General features: G+C 41.0%; 3 protein-coding genes across 3 annotated transcripts; 1 reads left to right on the top strand and 2 right to left on the bottom strand.

Moving 5' to 3' along the window:
• Positions 1-1,169: 1,169 nt before the first annotated feature.
• On the bottom strand, positions 1,170-7,336 carry LOC104447752 (ABC transporter B family member 29, chloroplastic). Its single transcript, XM_010061460.3, is given in 11 exon segments — positions 1,170-1,752; positions 2,738-2,868; positions 3,018-3,205; positions 3,607-3,692; positions 3,818-3,838; positions 3,841-4,033; positions 4,923-5,006; positions 5,331-5,597; positions 6,041-6,148; positions 6,232-6,318; positions 6,634-7,336. Coding segments are annotated over 11 exon segments (1,812 nt in total). The 5' UTR covers positions 7,237-7,336; the 3' UTR covers positions 1,170-1,708.
• An 802-nt stretch (positions 7,337-8,138) lies between these two features.
• Positions 8,139-16,423, bottom strand: LOC104447746 (signal recognition particle 54 kDa protein, chloroplastic). Its single transcript, XM_010061450.3, has 15 exons — positions 16,132-16,423; positions 15,577-15,709; positions 14,131-14,198; positions 13,947-14,048; positions 13,383-13,535; positions 13,182-13,259; positions 12,290-12,415; positions 12,069-12,171; positions 11,716-11,816; positions 10,862-10,999; positions 10,521-10,664; positions 9,844-9,919; positions 9,106-9,191; positions 8,855-8,980; positions 8,139-8,525 (listed from the first exon to the last, which is right to left on the bottom strand). The coding sequence occupies exons 1-15, from the start codon at positions 16,315-16,317 to the stop codon at positions 8,421-8,423; spliced, it is 1,725 nt and encodes a 574-aa protein (XP_010059752.2). The 5' UTR covers positions 16,318-16,423; the 3' UTR covers positions 8,139-8,420.
• A 1,398-nt stretch (positions 16,424-17,821) lies between these two features.
• On the top strand, positions 17,822-20,768 carry LOC104447744 (putative pentatricopeptide repeat-containing protein At3g11460, mitochondrial). The gene is given in 2 exon segments (XM_010061449.3): positions 17,822-19,589; positions 19,592-20,768. Coding segments are annotated over 2 exon segments (1,944 nt in total). The 5' UTR covers positions 17,822-17,863; the 3' UTR covers positions 19,810-20,768.
• The last annotated feature ends 44 nt before the right edge of the window (positions 20,769-20,812 follow it).

Below are 20,812 nucleotides of genomic sequence, written 5' to 3'. Positions count from 1 at the left end.
TGCTTTTGACCACTCAGCCACTCTCCCCTTCCCGGGCCGGGCAAATCGCGCAGTTAATCATCTAGATTCAAAGTCAAGGTCTTGTTCTGATATTGATCCAGTTATTGCCTTCTTTGGAGGGCTTCGAAATCAATCTGCTGCAGTATCGTCCGTGGCTTTTTCTAATATTTCTATTACCAACTAATTCGTTCGGGCTAGACATCTTACGTATCAAGATGAAAACTCCTTTCATGTCTCTGTTATTTGCTGCCTAAACATTGGCCAAGAGATCCCGAGGGCGAGTGGTGGCAAGGGAAGCAAGTTGAGGAAGTCAAAAAGTGGAAGTGCTTTATTGACAAGCTGTAAAGGTCAGTAATTCCCGCTCTATCTATAGTCAGAAAATGAACACTAAAACCAGAATTTCGATGACAACTCGAAGCCAGTTCCCAGGTTCGTGGACAACAGACGATCAGTAGCGCGCAAGAACGGATACCTGTCCCACATGCAAATGGGACCCTTGTCTTCGAGCAATAAGCAATAAGCACCTTCTTATTCATGGGCATGTTAGAGAGTTTGAGGCATAGTTTGGGTGCTTAGAGGGCTCTCTCCTCTCTTCTATTACTTGTTTGTTCAGCTTTTAATAAAAGAAGGTCGCTTATGCGACCGTGAAATTAAGTGGTCTTGTATAAGCTAAAAGTAGAGAGATTTCACTTTTGATACTCGGTAAGCTACCTTAGCACTATCAAGTACCATGGAGATTGTCAGTCAAGTTACAGTCGAAAGGCAAAAGGATAGTTGGCTCTTTGTACATGATTGTTAACCGCAAAAGGTTACTCTTGTAGACAAATGCCCTAAGGCTCAGCAAAAGGCAAAAGGATAGTTGGCTCTTTGTACATGATTGTTAACCGCAAAAGGTTACTCTTGTAGACAAATGCCCTAAGGCTTATGCGACCGTGAAATTAAGTGGTCTTGTATAAGCTAAAAGTAGAGAGATTTCACTTTTGATACTCGGTAAGCTACCTTAGCACTATCAAGTACCATGGAGATTGTCAGTCCAAGTTACAGTCGAAAGGCAAAAGGATAGTTGGCTCTTTGTACATGATTGTTAACCGCAAAAGGTTACTCTTGTAGACAAATGCCCTAAGGCTCAGCAAAGCTCACACTTTCAGAATGTTAACCTGTATAGCAGATGTCTGGGATCCTCTAATTTTCCGATAAAGATGATGGTGCGAAGCTAAATGAGTGCACTTCTGTACAAAAATGAGTACACATCTGTACAATTACTTTCATGGATAGGTATGAATATGATGACACGTGAACTTCAACAGAGCAACTCTGAACAGTTCGAGCAGTACACTTTTTCCTCTGGGAAAGGAAAATTCAAGAATAAAACAAATGATGTACCTTGTCTCAATAATGTGGCTACACTGCTTCCATTTTATGCACAGCATAACTCAATGCTGATAAGCATGTGCTATATCTTTTCAGTCTGCTTTGCCGAAAGAAATCTCCAACTCCTTCCACTAACCAACAAGAACAACAGAATCCCGGCATCTTTGCTGTATGCAATTTTTGACACCAGCACCATTTCTGTGCACCTTCATAGTTGTTGCCCAGAGAATTACATTATATCACAAGACCTTCTGATTCTAGAGAGTTTAGGTGACCACCCAAAAGAGATGATCGAGTCAGCTCTTGTAGCCTCCCATCATTTAGAGTGAATATTCTGTTAGCCATGAGAACTGTTTCCAGGCGATGAGCAATCACCAACACCTATCAAGTATTGACATTAAACTGACTTAGCAACTGGGACGGTGGCCCAATAGTATCACTATCACCATAGAAAAGGAGTAAAACTTGGACGAGCTGAACGGAAAAATTCAATACTAACACCAAAAACAAGGAAACATTTTTTATGCCGAAATAAAGAAATGACCAAATTTATTTATTTACCATTCTTAGTATTGGTGGGCTTTTTTTTTTTTTTTTTTTGGGGGGTGGGGGGTGTTGTGTGTTGAAGGGAAGAGGTAAACTTGAAGCTTGGAACTCAAGTTGTTCGCATGAATTGGTCAAACCAGCAAAGACTACCATGTCGACAAGCATCTTTACCATTTGCCAATATGAAAGCTTGTTGGCCAACTCAACCTTCTACAACTGTAACAACTCTGGGCCATTAGAATGATTCCAAGTTAACTAGACAATTCTACCAAGCCACCAGAACTCTTTATGAGGGGAAACTGAGCTTCCACTGACATGATTGCTGGTTTTAGGCACTCGCTAATGAAACCCGTCTCTGCAAGGATATACCCTATATATGATTTAATTACAGCTTAGACATGCTTTTGTTCAGAGAAGTAATGAGAAGTTTAGTAGACAACAGGCTGGACTCTTTCTGTAGCAAAGCCTACAGAGGGACCCCATATAGCATCCAACACTAATTAATGTTCGCCAACCAAATCAAGTAAGAGTCGATATTGAGGCGCCACTTTCTATAAGGACCTTAATGTGCAGTGTGCGTTGTACTTACAACTAGTGTTCTGACATAAGGAAAGTAATAGGCACTGTCCAGCTTCAAAAGTCACAAGACTAAAAACCAGACAAGCAGGAATCTCATAAGCACGCATGTCGTATAAGTTCTACGAAGCCTAGGATAAAAATGGTGACATACTTGACAAATGGCTCTGATAATCTGAGAACATCCGGATACATCCCTGTTAAAAGAAAAACTTGGAGAAATAAAATTAGATATAGGACTCACAGTACGAGTTTTCCATCAACCGTTGCAGGGCTTGTCTCACCAATAGCTCAGACCTACTATCCAATGCAGAAGTTGCTTCATCCAAGATCAATATGGAGGGATCCTGATAGACTGCCCTTGCTATAGCCAATCTGCACTTAAAATAAGGAAAAGCTAATGAAACATGGCAGCTTAGACTCTTTTACTAACTACTTTGAATTTGCCATGACGCGATAAACTACATTCCTGTTGCCAGTCATTTAATTCAACAACAGAGGTGACTTATTGACATAAGCATCACCTTTGCTTCTGACCACCACTCAGAACTGATCCCCTAGGTCCAATATTTGTGTTATAATCCTCAGGAAGCTTTTTAATGAACTCATCAGCATTTGCAAGTTGTCCCGCAAGCTCCACTCTATCCATGTTGATACCATTCATCAAATCTCTGTACCCAATATTTTCGGCTACTGTTCCTGAGAAAAGAGTCTGGACATGTGTGAAGGTTAGTCAAGTTTGCCATCCTTAAGATGGAGACAATTAAAAACATAAAAACAAGGAGAGAAAGGGACCAAAACACACACACACACAGATAGATCAATAAAGTAGCCAGCACTACGCCATGGAGCTAGACAAACCCATGTTAATTTTCTAAGAAATAGACCATTTTTCATCTGACTAACCCCTATAACAGTCACCTCATCCTTGATGACTATAATAATATAAAAAAGGCAAGCAGAGGAATATCCTCTCCACTTCACTTACAGAGAAGCGGGGTATTATCAAGTACAAAGTGTGGAAGCTCTAGCTAAAAAATATAAGACTTATTTATGTGAACAAAGACACTACTGAGTACATATAAAATAAACCTTCTATCACCAATTACTTACAATATCTTGAGAAACAAGACAGACATGTCTCCTCAATGATTTCAATTGAATGTTCTGTATATTGTAGTTGTCGACACAAATACAACCTGTTAACATGAAAACTGAATAAGATTACATAGTGATAAAAATGAGTATAATGAAGAACACAGCTCATCATCAAAACATTCACTTTGTCAACATAGATAGAACTTCATCTAAAGTAGTGGCCAACCAGATGAGGGATCATAGAGCGAAGAAGCAGTTTCACTAGCGTTGTCTTTCCTCCTCCAGAGGGACCAACAAGGGCAACTGTCTCTCCAGCCTTGATATGGAGGTCCAGCCTATCTAAAACAAGTGGCATTTTGTCACTATACCTAAAAGAGACGTGGCAAAATTTCAATTCTCCAGCCATATTATCTAGATGGATCGCATCTGGTTTCTCCATAACCTGTTCTCCAAATTTACAAGGTAAATAATTAGACATCATCTAAGCATACCAAAGGGAAGAAAATATCAAAAGAGAATTAAATCACAAAGATCTTGCCAACCACAAAGTTCTGCAAAAGGAATCTTAAATGTTTATGATGTTGCCAAGGCTTATTACTTGACTTTTCAGAAGTAAAAGCTAGTTCAATCGTGCAATCAATCATAAATGGACTTTTAATTGCATATAAAATTTTTTGCTAGATTTACAAGGAGGAGATTCCCATGGTTTGTGCCATCAAATAAATTGTGACTACTGCATCAAATGCTTTTTCTCCAACTATTGAAAAATTCTCCCAGTTATTGGCCAAATCACATCACTCGTAAAAATAAGGAAAGCCTGTGCCAGATTGCATTAAGTAGAAATGTTTACATGAAGTATGAGCTTTTTCAGGGAGTTCAGAAAATCCATGAGTTGAAGATTAATTTTACAGAGCCTTTCGAAAATGAGTTCCCATGTACTCTGAGCTAACTATCTTTCTTAATCTTTCTGTTTGACTGTGCACTATGCCTTGTGTGCTTGATTGTGCCTAAAATTACTATTTATCAAAAGAGAAGGGGCACACGCCATAAAAGAGATCAGACATTTTTCTAAATTAGTGCAATTGATCAGACATGCATAATATTATTGAAGCATATACACCTTATCCCAGCTTTCAAGAGAAAAGCTATTCAGATGAAGCAAGTGCCAGGATTTCCAGCTGGCCTGACATAAAAACACACTTTAAAAAGTACTAAAACCAATGAGGAGGCATAACCATTTCATTGTGTGCTCCAGATTCTTACTCTCCAATTACTTCCTAAAAGTCTTCATTTAAAAGATCAAAGTATCACTTACAAACCCCAGACTGTACCTTGGCTTTGAACCTCCCCAACTCAAACAAGCGCTCAATAGCTGGTTCTCCTTGCTTCAGTTCATTGTATGCTTTTCCAACATCCTGTGGTATTCTTTATTTTCAGATTGATAGCTTAGGATAGCTGCTAAAAGGTTGAACAGCACTTTAGCAGAGATAACAACAATAGATAACATTAATTTAAGGGGGGTATAAAGAGCAATGGCAAGTGATGCACAGATATTAGTGAAACTAGTTTAGTCATAAAATATTGATGCAGAAAACAAAAGCTGGAAGATCACTTTTTCAAATATATGAGGTCAGAGAACTTGTAATTAGATGCATGGAATATTTAAACATGAAAACCATGTGAACAACAGAAATTGCAAAGGAAACGAGCATATGAGTGGCTGATTCCCGATATCTCACCTGGATCGGTTCAATAATGAGAACCAATGATGTGACAAAAGAAACCATGCTACATCCATTGAAAGAGCCTTTTGAAAGTAACAAAGATCCGGCACAAAAAATGAATAAAGCTCCCATATAAATTGACTGTATAATCTGAGGAATGAGGGCCTTCATTTTCCTTTTTTTCAAACGTTCAGAGAGATCAACACGAGCAAGCCTCTTGAATCTAGCAATCTCACATGCTTCTGCATTGTTTGCTTTCACAAAAACAATAGCAGGGAGAACCTGAGCCACAAGCATGGTGAGTGTAACAGCTAGTAAGCATCATCATTGAAAACATGGAAGCACACATGGAGTTCAAACAACAATTGCATCCAGACGCACCAAATAGCTGACAGCCCTCTATATACCTGTACTACAGCTCAGAAATCAAAACTGAAGGGAACATAAGAAATTAAGCTTTCGACAACCAGAATCTTAATGTTGTCAAAAAGGTATCCACACAGAAAAAAGTCTTATCATTTCTTGCAAAACTCTGTTGTTCCCTTACTTCCAAGTGATCCAAAAGCCAAACATAATCTACGCTAGAAACGGCATTTTCAAGAAGGCAACAACTTGTGCCGAATTATTCTAAGTAGGTCACTCTCACAATAGACAGATATAAATTTTACTTCTCAGCATTCTTTAGGTTTGTCACATGTAAAATTTAAGTTATGCCATGAGGATACCTCGTTCAAGTAGGCAGAGAGAGCAGCAATGCTGAGATTTGCCTTCTTAGATATCTTGCGCAGCCTTTCTCCTAGAAAGGCAATTACAAGAGCCACACATGGAATTATCTACAACCAAACATGACTACGTCAATATAGTACAAAATCAGCAAGTGTAAAATTAGAAATTTTCTGAAAAAATTCTCACCCACCACAGCAGAAATAAGAGAGAGGGCAGGGCTGATAGTCAACATTTGCATTGCCATTGCAGATAGCTGAAGAGTGCTGGGTACTATAGTCTACAACAAGAAAAAGAAAGCAATAAAAGCACGTAAATCGGCAACCTTCAGCATTCTTGAATTACTTCATCATTACCAACTCATCCCTATCTTACCGAGCATAGAAAAGAAAACCAAACCTACATTGTCAGCGCCCATCCAATTTTCTACCAGTCTTCCTTGACTTATCCAAAACCTTACAGTTTCTCTATTCGCCACACAAATGGCAATCACCTTCTCTGCCCAAACAAAAATCTAGCCCCCAAACCTACTCATTCCGTTCATCATAAGTTAATTAGCAAGTATTAGCACAAGCATCACCACAGCATTACTTACATTGAGAAGAGCATAAATCGTGTCAGCTACATCAGAAGCCTCGGCCGTGATCCGATACGCAATGTCCCCAGCAGAAACCCCACCCCCGCCTTCAAAGAACCCCAAGTCCCTCTCGAGAACCCTCTCGAACGCATCCACGCGAACCCTGTACACGGCATTCAGCGCAGCGTCCCATAGAAACGCGTGCTGCAGGTAGCTCGACACGGCCCGAGCCAGCAACAAAACTCCCAGCGCGAAGCCCTCGCCCCTCAATCTGAAAACATCGGCGCCAGCAAAGTCGGAGGAGAACTTCCCGATCCGGGGGACGAGCTTGGAGAGAGAGAGCGCGGAGACCGCGCCGCAGAGCCAGCCGAGGAGGACGGGCCCGGACTGGGAGAGGAGGTAGGGCTTGAGGGACCGGAGTGGAAGGGATTTGGGGAGGCGAAGGGGAGGGGGTTTCGGCGACGGAGGGCGGCGATCGACTGAATCGGCGGCGGCAAGGGTTCCGGCGTTGAGGCGAGGGGTGCCGACGGCGAGGCGGAGGCGGAGGCGCGTCGATCGGAGGTGAAGTTTGCAGGGTGGAGAGGAGGAGAGGTGTGGAGCTGTGAGGAGATAGGAGGTCATGGTGAAATGAGGAAGTTAGGGAGCGCGGGAAAGGCAACGGCATATATATACCAGTGAGTTCGCCGGCTATTTTTTCCCCTCGTGCAAATCGCAGTTTCCTCACTTCGAGGCTCGAGCACATGACTTCCGGCAATTCACTTTTCTACCTTTTTTTTTTTGAAGAAATGTTTTATTCTAGAGAACATTACTATTGATTTTTTTCCTCATGAAGTGTGTAATTGGTAATTTGGAAAATTAGATGATTACTCTTCGAATGTGTTTATTAAGTTTTCTAAGTTTTCTGATTATATTTGTTAATGATACATTTATGAAATTAAGAATAATTTGGGAACAGAGTACTCTATGCAACGGATATATGGAATGTTTGCAAATGGTAGAGCAAGCAAAAGAGGGAGCATTATTTACCATCGTTTGTGTCGTTGCCCCTGATTTATCGCACCCCTCGCAGCCTGCATTGCGGTAACAACTACACCGCGTGCCTTTTGCTGTTCCTCTCGCACTTCTATTTCCTTGGGTCGAGAATCCGAGATTATCGTATTCAAATAAAAACAAGCCATTCCTTCTTCATCCTTGTATTTTGATCACCATATGCATGGAATTCTAGAAATTAGTTTGTCCTAGTGACCTTTGCACAGTGCATGATAGGGTCAGGGTATCCTCGCTGTCCGAGGCAACTCAGGTAAGCAGAGGGTTTTCTTTCGTTTCAAACCCCAAGCTTTTCAAAAACTTTTCTCACTGCTCTCTTTCTTTTTTTGCTTTTTTATCAATCATGGGTACGTGCGCCAGGAGATTGTGCGTAGTACACAGTTTACTTAAGACTCACGATGTCAGACTTTAAATAAACCCCAAACTCAGCACGCCATGGGAAACCTGAGACAACGCACTACAGTGAGGAGTTGATGTTATCAAAAAGACCTCTTTTTACGCATTTTTACACGTTAGATAAACCGCCCAGTTGCTAAAAATTTATGAGTAAAATCATTCGATGTGAGGATACAATAACAGCTCGGGAAACTCTCAAGATAAAACCGTATTACAGCTGCTCGTTTAAATATGACTACTTGTCCTGAGAGCCATCCTCATTCCATGCCGGCAATGGCAGTTTTAGGAGCGACACCGTGAACCATTTCTTTGACTTGCTCAAAACTGAATCTGGGTAGCCATGTGAGCTATGACAATGAAATTTACTTGGCCCCAAACCCGCGAGGCCCAGGTCTTGTTGATGCTGAGTCCGCGAATTTCCTCCTTGATTCCGATTTTCTCCTTCTCCTTGCAGTCCCAGGGGGAGCCTAGAATCACATTCAGATAACTAATAAGAAAGCTGAAAAGAAGAGACTAACAATCTTTTAGGGAAAAGCAATGACACTTAGACAGGTCATATGACGCCTCAAGTTACAGGCTTGCAGAAGCAAGTATACTTGTCATTATTACTTCAAATGTAATGCTATGGAAACAGATTCTCAACATGGTCAAACGCAAAACCACTGGCCACAGACATGCTTAACCATACAAGTCCAGGTTCTGCATAGCAAGCATCTCAAATTTGAGCAGCAGAGACCAAACAGTCCAGAAGGCAATACAATCAACCATTAGTGCCCCTAAAACAAAGTTAGGTCACCTTTTCTTCAGATTTAAGTGCCTCCTCCAGATTGTTCAGTGCAGGAATGGATCCACCTTCCATTATGCCCATCAAATTCTTCATCCGTACGCGCATTTGAAAGAGTTGAGCAACAAGTTGACTCACCTAATGTTGATTTCATTTGTTTTAGTAAGCATGGATAAATTACAAATTCAAGGGAAAGTACAATACTTCATAAGGTATGTGAGATTGCTGCATCAAACATAACTTCCAGAAGCAATCACAATTACCTGTTGCTCTGTTTTTCCAGATTCTTGAGCGATTCTTTTCCTCCTGACCTGAGATTCAGCTAGAAGCTCAGGCTTCTCCCTTTCCTCTAAAAGAAGACAGAATAATCAGCAACCTTTGACAGAACCCGTTTCAGTAAATGATAGAGAAATGAAATTATTCTTCTGAGAGGATGACTTCTATGATCAGCTTGACCACGACAATATTCACACTGAATCTATTTGAGTTTCACTGATCATATGAACAAGATTGACAGCTTCAAGTTGACCACTAAACAAAAGTATACTAAGAGAAATGGAGTCCAAACTGCGTGATGGTTGCCATTCCACAGAGAGCGACATGGTCCACATCACATGCAAGGGAGATCAATTGATGAAACTATCGGGGGCTGGTGGCATGACAGAATCAAGTGCAATTTAACTTAGAATTGCTGATATATGCTGATTTACCATGATAGAAATGAAGAACACACAAAGCTCCAGTATAATTGAAGAAAGCCCTACAAACTACCGTGTTCAAGAAAATATGACTAAGTCACCGCAGCTTTGCAATTGCCGCTTCTCGCAGTTTCTGTGTTCTGTTTATTGTCCTCAAAATTGCTACTTCCCTTTTGGCCAAAAAAATTGATTCTACCCTAACATCCTCATATAATCCTACATGTATTGAAGTACTTCCAGAAAATCTAATGGTTATCTATAAAGTGGGATCAATTGAGATTTATCAGAAGAAAAAGTACAAACCAGGAGTCATTGCTTCAATCATTCCCTCCATAACCTTTAAGTTCTTCTCTGCTTCTCGAACTTGTGCAGGAGTGACCTGTTTGGTTCCAAGTATTTAGTTGAGCTTCTATCCAGATATTAGAATCAGGAACAGAGCAATGTATTAGGTAATATCTGATCAAGCATTGTAGTCGTGGTTTTAAATGGAAAGAAGAAGGATCAAAACCGACAAGCCATTTGGTTCAGGAGAAGCTATTCAATCCACTATAAGATATCTCACTACATTCTACATTCTTTTATTGTTTTCTCCACAGCCAAAGTTGAGGTAAAAGAAAATATTTTCCAAATTGTTTCCTTTTCCTCTGATTTAAGAACCAAAGAATAACATTTCACTTCTAGCAAAACTGTCAAGAACTTTCTGATGAATTAAAAAGGTCCATCACACTTTTCTGCAATTTTTCCATAATGTACAACCTAATCCTTGTCCCCCAAAGTGGGATGAGCTAATGGATCCTTTTATTCCATAGTGCTGAATAATTTTCATCCTTACATGCCATTTTGGCTATATGAATCCTTCTACAACTCGATACTCAACCAATATCTTCAGTTTCCACATAAAATGATATTTTCCTAGGGGAATCCCTGATATACCATTAATCTCGGCCAAAAAGATACAGTAAATACACAATTCGTCATACCTTTCCCATGCCAGGAATCATCCCTATGACCCTGGTCATCGAACCCATTCGTGCAACAGCACGAGTTTGCTTCAGGAAATCATTGAAGTCAAACTTTGCACTCATTATCTTCTTTTGCAATTCTTCAGCATCTTCTTGACGCATCTACCAAACCAAATAGTTAGACCCAAATTAAGAGAACCTAGTAGTTTTATAGAGAAAGCATAACATGTAGGATGAAGGAAGAGGACGCAGCACCAAACGCATCATTTCTGGGACAGATCCTCAGATATTTTGGTACTTCTCCTCCAATATAGTCTTGATGAATATCACGCAAATAGAAAGTGTTATTTGAAACTCACAACTTCTTGAGCCTTCTCTACGAATGACAGAACATCTCCCATTCCTAATATACGCCCTGCCATACGATCTGGATAGAAAGGTTCTAGATCTTCTAGACGCTCTCCCCGTCCCACAAGTTTGATTGGTTTTCCAGAGACCTGCCACCATCCAAGTATCATCAATACACTTCTGAAATGAGAGTTTGCAGGAAACTTACTTCATCAGTAGACAGAAATATTTTTGTTGAACAATACCAATTTTATGTGACGGAAATATCATGCATTTCAGACTTTTAATTCTATCATGGCAAGAATACAGGAAAAAGAGAAAGGTACAGATGAGGAGCCACCGAATTACACAAGGAGTATTGAAATACATGAAAACTAGAATTCCTGAGGCTAAGTAAAACAAGTGCATTGGCATATCATCCAATCAAAAAGAGTTCCTCCAAGAAAGAAGAGGATATGAGTGGATTTCTTGTCATTGTACTTCAAAATTCTAGATAGTTTTTCTTCAAACTTTTGAACGTGATTGTTTCATGTTGAAACAGTTCTGTTGGGAAAAACAAGTCAGTGTGGTATGCACAGTTTTAAGACAAAATGCTCCTAGTCCCAACCACGATGGCCATGGACATATCGTATTTTACCAGAGGAACTTTGGCCTCAATAGAAGAGTCAAGAGAAACAAAGCTGTAGAAACTGCAAAGGGAACTGAACTGCCTCTGACAGGCATGTGATTCTAACTTTTGCGGGGCTGTGCCACACCAAATGTGCTTAGAAAAGTAAAAGCTCGTGAAGTCATATGACTTTAAAGGGCAGATCGTCATATGCTGTGATATTATATTATAAGAAAGAGAAAATTGGTGAAGACAAACCTCTTTGACACTCAAGGCTGCGCCTCCTCTGGAATCTCCATCTAATTTCGTCAAAATGGCACCAGTAATCCCTATCTCAAGATTGAATGTTGTGACCAGGGCTGCATAAGAAAGAGAGAGATGAAACCACATAAAATGATTTAACAACTTCGTTTCTTTTAATAAGTCATTACAATATAAGGATTGTCCTCTAACTAGCAAACACAACAGCAGCAGGAAAACAATGCACGTCTTGAAAACTAAGACACCCCAATGTGATAGATCAGCGTTCATATAATGAAATCAGACATCTATAAAATCCATTGCAATTGAGATGGCACAGTAAATTTTAAAATGTCAGAAGGTTTGGACACCTGCAGCTTCTTGTCCAGTCATTGCATCCACAACAAGCAACACTTCCGTCGGATTTAGTGCACGCTTCACTTCTTTCAACTCATCCATCATCGCTTTGTCTATCTATTTGTTAGAAAGAGAAGGTAAAGACATGCCAACATACAAATCAGTATCCAAATTTTCGTTTAAATAGTACCCAGTATATAGTCATATATGATTGGTTATGCATAAAGAACAGCACCTGAAGTCTGCCAGCGGTGTCCACTATAACCACATCTATGTTCTGCTTTTTAGCTTTTTCTAGACCTTGCCTAGCAATTTCTGAAGGTTTAACTTCAGTTCCTGCAGAATAAACTGGCACATCTACCTGTATAAAGATCCACATTAGTAGATAGAAGGATGCAATAGATTTCCATATTAACTCTTAATTTGGATTGGCAGAAGTCAAAATATTACTGCTTTGACAACTTAAGACTTCCTCAAGGATCATTGTGATACCAGTCATGATGACGGTACTCTTTGCCATGCATGCCAGCTTACCTAGTCTTTTGCTAGTCCTTAAAAAGAACTGGCATGATTATTGATTATAAACCCATCTAGTTATAAGAAGATAATGAGGATCTTTCTTTACTTATCACATGCTCTTTTACAAAAGAACAAGTAGACAGCATGTCTTTTCCCTTAAAAATAACTTATGAATAGACTCAAAATTAATGGCAATATTAGTTGGAATTTATGAGATGCTGCCTAAGAAGCACTACACTGAATCTTCCGAGAGTTTCAGACTTGCCATACGTTTTTCAACTCAACTTTAGGATTTATGAACATCATTTCAAGTAATTACTAAGTCTGTCATCTTGAAGAAGGAAATCAGGAACATCTGTCAATTTGCCCACCAGGAAAGCACCTATCTATGTGAAGGCTAGGTTGCTTCTCCAATAGTTAAAAGCGTAATCTCATGCTTTCAACACAACAAAACTACAAGCAGCATAGTAGCACCGTTCATAGACCACAACAAAAAAACATAGGTCCATGATAAAGGTACAAGAACTAAAAAATAAAATAAAAAATTGAACAACAAAGCTCTTATATTTACTTGGCAGTTAAATAGAACACAAATGAGAATTTGGTACCTGCTGACCCAAAATGACAAGTTGGTCAATAGCAGCAGGTCTGTATACATCTCCAGCAACCAGCATGCAACTCTTCCCCTGCAACCAAAGAATTGTTAATCATCTGAGCAAATCCGTGGAATACTGCCCCATAACTGCATGGAAGCAACAGCCAACACAGTGATATGTGAGAGAGAGAGAGAGAGAGAGAGAGAGAGATACCACTTTCTTTAGATAGTAAGCCAATTTGGCACATACAGTGGTCTTTCCAACTCCTTGTAAACCAGCCAACAGTATTACAGTGGGGCCAGATTTCGCAAATGCCAGTTCAGAAACCTCTCCACCCATTAATTTGACAAGCTCATCATGGACAATCTGAAGAAGATAATGATTCTTAGTTGTGTCCTTCGCAGTCATCATAAAATGTCATCTTTCATCAAGCATTATACATTATTCTCATAACCTTATTAGAGTGACAGCTTAGCTCTGATGAAATTCTGGATCTTTGAGAGAAACTAAGAGTCTTATCATACAAGAGATATATCAGTTTTTTTTGTGCCAAAAGAAAAACTTAACAAAAAGCTTGTGAGAACAGAATAGGCTAGCAAATGTTCCCAAAATTTAGGAAAAATATATATGATGACATTATTTTTTTCTGTTTCCTCTTCTTTCTATTCTATATTTGCAAAGGTTTTTCATTAGTAGCTGAAATAAAGATATAACTAAGCTCACTTTTCTTTCAACTTAATAACCAGTACATTTTCATAAACAATATAGATATCCTACCTTGACCAGTTGTTGATCTGGCTTTACTCCACGGATAAGGCCGACACCAACAGCTTGGTCACTGACAGCTTGCACAAACCTTCTAACAACTGGAAGGCTTACCTGTGAATATAAGATGCAACAGTTATGCGTCTTGCTTCCAAAGAACAAAATTCAGTTCAAGCTAACAAATGAACACACTCACATCTGCTTCTAGAAGTGCTCTTCTTATATCCCGCATGGGTTCAACAATGTTTTCTTTTGTCAAAGTTTCTACAATAAAATTGCCATGGTATGGTCAGTATAAAAGAAAGGTACGAGAGAGAGAGAGAGAGAGCTATAAGTGAGAAAACAATTGAAGACAACATTTTGCTTGGATACGGAACAATTCCCTTCGTGCATCAGATCTCATTTAGTCAACCCAATAAAATGTAAAATCTTCAATTGGATCTCACAGTACTTGGAATCAAAGTCATGATTTTTTTTTCTTTTTTCTGGGCTGAAAGGTCAACATTGACTGAGAAATATTACAGAAACTCAAACTATAGAAAAGGAAAATCCTATATGCTATAGTGTTTTACGTTGGTAGAAAACTACAATCCACACACATTATTCTTGCTGAAAGGTGATTTCATTCATCTGCAATTTGTATGATTTTCAGGTAATACCCCACACTCATACTGACTAATAGTCTTTGTAGAATATACTCAATGACTATGCAGCTGCATGGTAACAAGAAGATGGAGATGGGGAAATTGGTAGCTTCAGTTAAAATGTGAGCAACTATATGGCATCAGATCACTACATGCCTTTGGAAATTTCTTATTTCTTTTCGGTTTATTACTTATAATTCTATTGTGTTAGCAATTTAGGGTTATTTATGTAATTGCACAAGGCTTAACACTAAGCCTATAATCTCAATATTAACAATATGCTCTTTTACCAACAACTTTAGCGACAATCGGATTTAATTAATTGGAACCAGCAGGAAAAATTACAGATCATTGTGTCTTGCACTAAAGCAGCAAAAATAATAAGAGCAGAGATGTGAATGATGAGAGAGAAACGTAAGACGTTCAGATCAGGAAATGAAAGTGCTCCCTATACACATTTAAAACAACTACATTGTCCTTTATATTTTCTCATGCAAAATTATATAACATCATATTCTGGAGTCCTCGCAATTTCGGTAAAAGTTCTTGATGGGGAGTACCACCAGGAATTTGCTCAAGGTGTAGCAAAATATTGCAGAGATGTTATGAGCCTTCTCTCCACTGGCTGCTACCACCAATGGTCCTTTAGATTCTGCTCAAGAAAACCATACCTCAACTACAAGCACACTTCAGCAGCAACCCCCTCTCCTCAAAATTCTATCAAATTGCTTAATCTTTCTATTGTATGTCACTTGGGATTGATTTAGTGATAAGAAAAGCTGCTAAAGATAGCAAGCGATGTCAAGTTCAAGATTGAAATGCTTAAACAACATGGTGAGATAAGTAAATGTCTAGATTGTATATTCCACACAAGTGTCCAATCGTTGACAGCAAGCCTAACCGCATCCTCTTCTGGCCAAGCAAGTTTGATCCAATACAGCAATATGCAACAAGCCAATGGCGATATCCAAAATGCGAGGAAAATAAACAAATCCAACCTTCTCCTTTGAGCTTGTTCCAGGCTGCTTCAAGGCCACCCGTTAACTGCCCAAACATTTCAGCTCGAACAACATTCCGCATATGTCTCCTGACAGTGACGCTCTTTGAGTTCACCAATGCCCATATCTCCCTCTGTATGCAATTGAAAACAGCTATTAGAAACAGGACCAAAACCAAAACCAATCCAATCCCTCATTCATGCCCCAAGAAATTCCCCAAAAATCCCTACTCCTGCCACTGAAAAATTGCGAAAGCAAAGTTAACCAACACCATAGTTGTCAATTTTCCTCTCTCCAAACAAGCCAAACAGGTTCCACGTCAATTTTGCTCAACGGCCAAACAGCGACCAAGAATCGGTACGGCAGTTCACGCAGCATCAGAACCGACTCGCGGCAAAGATAACTACTCTACTACTAGCTCACACCAGTTAGTTCACTCTTGAGAACAAATTAAGCAGCTTCCACAAGAAAGATCGCGCCAAAGACAATTTCCCAACGCCACTTCCTAGCTAATCCCGAACACGATCGAGCCAGCCGCGCGAGCAACAAACTTACGGCGAAGATATTTTTCGAACGCAGCGAAGCCGAAGTGCCGAGGCCGGTCCAGGAAGTGCAGAGTTTGGGCGATCGGCTCGCGCATTTGGAAGAGTGGAGGCCTCTGCTCGCCGAGTGAGATTGCGCGGTGGCGCCGGCGGCGGCGAAGTGGCGGGAAGCGGCGGAAGAGATGTGCACGGCCTCCATCGCCGCCGGAGGTCTTGCTCTTGCTCCCGGAGCGAAGCTCGTTTTGCCGCTTCGTTGGTTCGTTGCTTGCTTCTTCGACTGTGCAGTGTGCCGTGTTATCCACTGGAAATCCGTTATGTTCTATCTCGTTGCTGCCTGGCGACGCGGTGTTTCGCGTCCCACGACATCAGTTTGCTTCGCGAGATCGCGGCCGTTGAAAATGTTGACTTGGGGAGTTCGTCAGCTGACCGGGCGTTTCCAACGGCTCGCGAGTTTACCGGTACTCGGTATATTTTCATGTCCATAAGGATAATAGTTTTGAGGCTAGAGAAAATTCTTAATCTCATTTGGCCATACCGGTTCCTCAATTATTACCAATCACATTATTTATAAAAGAGATAATGACGTGAATAGTTCTTAAACTTTGCTTGGGTCCATAAACTTTATTTTGTTCAATGTAGTTTGTGGACTTTAACTTAATGTGAAATGTGATTTTTTAATTTTTAATTTATCTAATATGATCCATAAAATTTTGATGCATATTCAAAATAGTCTCTAAATTATATAAAAATGGTTAAATTGTCCCAAACAACATTGGACATTTCATATAATTTATGGACTAAATTAGATATGTAAAAAAAAAAAAAAAAGACTACATTGCATAACCATTTATGTCATTATTAAAAATTAAAAATGCTCCATTGATATGATACAAAAGAAAACAAGCTTCATTTTTATGGTTGAAATTTCAATAAGGGAGTGCCATTGATATAAGAGTCGCTTACATGGATAGAAGTCATTAGTCCAAGAGTCATGATTTGCAATTTTACATGCCTTTCAAAAACAAATTATCGGTATACATCTAAATTAGAATTTGTGAGTTACGATGATCAATATAATTTCGAAAGAAAAGTATATTCTTCATAATAAAACTTCATGAGACATAATGTAATTATTGGTATTGAAACCCGCATTGCATGATTGCACAATTTGTCCTTTTTTAAGATGTGAAAATTCGATTACATAGCAATAGAGAACGATTCCCTTTCTTAAATTCGATAAGCAATGAAACCGTGTGGGAGTTGAAATCAATGGAGTCACCAATACATGGAAGTTATGTACTACTAAAAACCATGTTTACTTATGATTTTATCCTTTGCATTAGCTCCTCATTTGTTTTAGTAGGGACATAGGAAAATACTAAGGCAAGGCCAAAAGTATCTTTCTGATTATATATTAGATCTTCTCAACTTTTTTTTACAGAAAAATGGGATCAAGCCCAAAAATTACAAAACAATTGTTTTGAATTTTTTTAAAAATATATAGGGACGGATTTAAAATCACATCGAATCAGCTCTATCGAGACGAAGTTGCCCACTTGAGGGGTTATTTTGAGATAAAATCCATTTTTTGGGTGAATTTCGAGAAATTGGCATTATTTCAGGGTTCTTTTTTAATTTTAATCTTCCCTGGCATTTGCATTATCCCTCCTCGTTTCACCGCGCGTCGGACCCGCATTGCCTCGATTGGAACTCGACCCGAGTTTGAAGAGTCGACTCGCACTGTTATGCTAACGCAATGCGCCAAGAAGAAGAGCCTCCTCCGCCGCCGCGCCCCGCCTCCTCCCGCCACCTCCGCCGCCGTCAAACCCGCTCGCATCCACACCGGCCCGGCCGCCCCGACCGCCCCATGGAACACCCGCTTGCGAGAGCTCTCCAAGCACTCCCGCTTCCGCGAGGCCCTCGCCCTGTACCGCCAGATGCTCCGCTCCGGGGCCTCCCCCAACGCCTTCACCTTCCCCTTCGCGCTCAAGTCCTGCGCCTCCCTCTCGCTCCCCGCCGCCGGCGCCCAGCTCCACGCGCACGCCCTCAAGGCCGGGTGCGAGGTCGAGCCCTTCGTGCTGACTTCCCTCATCTCCATGTACGCCCACTGCTCCCTCATTGACGACGCCGGCAAGGTGTTCGATCATTGTCCCCAGTCGAGACGCCTCACCGTTTGTTACAACGCTCTGGTGTCTGGGTACACGTCGAATTCCCGGTTCTCGGATGCGGTTTCGTTGTTTCGCCGGATGAGGGAGATGGGCGTGTCGGCTAACTCGGTCACCATGTTGGGTTTGATCCCTGTTTGTTCCCTCCCGGTGCATTTGGGCGTCGGGACGTGTCTGCATTGCTGCTGCGTGAAGCTTGGCTTGGACCGCGATTCGTCGGTTGGGAATTGTTTGCTGACCATGTATGTCAAATGCGGGTCGGTGGAGGATGCCCGGGTTTTGTTCGACTCGATCAGTTGTAAGGGTTTGATCACATGGAATGCAATGATTTCTGGATATGCGCAGCATGGACATGCTAGTCATGTTTTGGACCTTTACCGGGAGATGAAGTCGTGTGGGATTCGACCGGACTCTGTGACTCTTGTCGGAGTTCTGTCGTCCTGTGCTCTCCTCGGTGCTTACCACATTGGCTGCCAAGTAGAAAGGCAGATAGAGTTGAGCGGTTTTAACTCCAACCCGTTCTTAGATAATGCGCTTGTCAACATGTATGCCAGGTGCGGCAAATTGGCAAAGGCTTGGGCCGTCTTTGATGCCATGCCCGAGAAAACTGTTGTTTCTTGGACAGCTATCATAGGTGGATATGGGATGCACGGACAAGGAGAACTTGCAGTCAATCTCTTTGAACAGATGCTGCAAGCAGGAATAAGGCCCGATGGAGCAGCATTTGTTAGTGTTCTGTCCGCATGTAGCCATGCAGGGTTGACTGATGAGGGTTTGAAGTACTTTAATGCGATGGAAAAGAAGTTTCTGTTGCAGCCTGGTCCAGAGCACTATTCTTGCATGGTGGATCTTCTAGGTCGGGCAGGTCAGCTACAGAAAGCCCTCGATCTCATCCATACGATGCGAGTACATCCTGATGGTGCGGTCTGGGGTGCTCTGTTGGGCGCTTGTAAAATCCACAAAAATGTCGAGTTAGCAGAATTGGCCTTCGAACGCGTCATTGAACTTGAGCCTACCAATATCGGCTACTATGTTTTATTGTCGAACACCTACAACGAGGCTAACAACATGGATGGCATACTCAGGGTCCGGATGATGATGAGGGAGCGGAAACTCAAAAAGGAGCCTGGCTGTAGCTATGTAGAACACAGAGGGAAAGTTCATCTCTTCTTAGCAGGGGATAGATGTCATCCTCAGACGAAAGAAATATACAGGATGTTGAACGAACTCGAGGATTGGTTAAAGGAGAATCACAATTTGGACAAGAGTTATCTGGAAAGAAGAGACGATGAACGGTTGTCTGGCACGGGGTCCACAGTGAGAAGTTGGCGATTGCATTCGCACTCTTGAATTCGAAGCAGCTTGGGAGGGAGATCGTTGTGATTAAGAATCTCAGGGTTTGTGAAGATTGTCACTTGTTTATAAAGTTGGTAAGCAAGGCAGTAGATCGTCAATTTGTTGTCAGAGATGCGACTCGCTTCCACCATTTCGAGGGTGGCGTCTGCTCTTGCCGAGATTATTGGTGAAGTGATGAAATGTTACTCAGAAGAAAACACGAGCTAGGAAAGACAAGGCAGCTTTTTGTCAAACCTGAGTGCAGGAGACTTTCAAGGTTCTTTCGAGTTGGTAATTTGGCAGTGTCTTATGGAATGGAACTTCCAAGATTATTGAGAATTTTGATCGGAAATAGTTGGCTCATATTCCTGCATTGCTGATGCCCCAACTCAACTGATTCCTTGTCGCTATTAAGCCTTTCTATCTCTCCCTTCAATCCTTGTGTCTCTGCTTCAGTTGGAGGAAAAGAACTTCCCTGATTTTGGAGATTTTGAAGGGAATAGCTGTAGACTGGTTTCTGATGGATTTTCTTCAGAAGCTGCTGCTTAAATGCATAGTCAGTTTGTTAGCCGGATCCGAGCTCAACACATTGGATCCAAGATGCCGAGCCGAGTGCCGGCATTGTCGTCCTTGGGCAATCCTGGATCTGGTATCACCCAAGGCCGCAATGGGTGGCTGTCACGAGTGACTGAGCTCATGCGGGCCAACAGGGATGTGAGGCGATGGGCGACGGCAGGAGTACACCAAGTCAGGGCTGACGGGATGGGGAGGTGGCACAACCGCTGGCGGCGACAGAGAGAGGAGGAGAGAAAATGCTAAGGAAATTAGGTTTGTCAATCTGAGTCAAATTAACTCTTAAGCGTGAAATGTCAACACAGTCGGTGGAATGTCAATACAGTGTGAATCGTGAATCGCCAAGTACACGTGAAATGCAGTCGGATTTTTTACAGCATCATTGAACGATAAATTGACCAGAGCCAGACTTTAGATACCGTCAGAGAATTAAAGTTTTTTAATGACAAAAAGTTTGGGACTGAAATTGCAACCCGAACTAAAGTTTGTGCTTTTTAAGTGAGTTAGGCATGAAGAAACATAAACTCTATATTTGGCCTTCTCTTCTTCGTTAATGCAATTAGTAATTGATTTGTAATATCGTGCTTAACCGTTCACGTTCGATACACGGGAGCATACATC

Source organism: Eucalyptus grandis, chromosome 1, assembly GCF_016545825.1.
Source record: "Eucalyptus grandis isolate ANBG69807.140 chromosome 1, ASM1654582v1, whole genome shotgun sequence".
Classification (NCBI taxonomy): Eukaryota; Viridiplantae; Streptophyta; class Magnoliopsida; order Myrtales; family Myrtaceae; genus Eucalyptus; species Eucalyptus grandis.
Note: the sequence above shows the minus strand (reverse complement) of the source record. Positions and strands in the feature narration are given on the sequence as shown.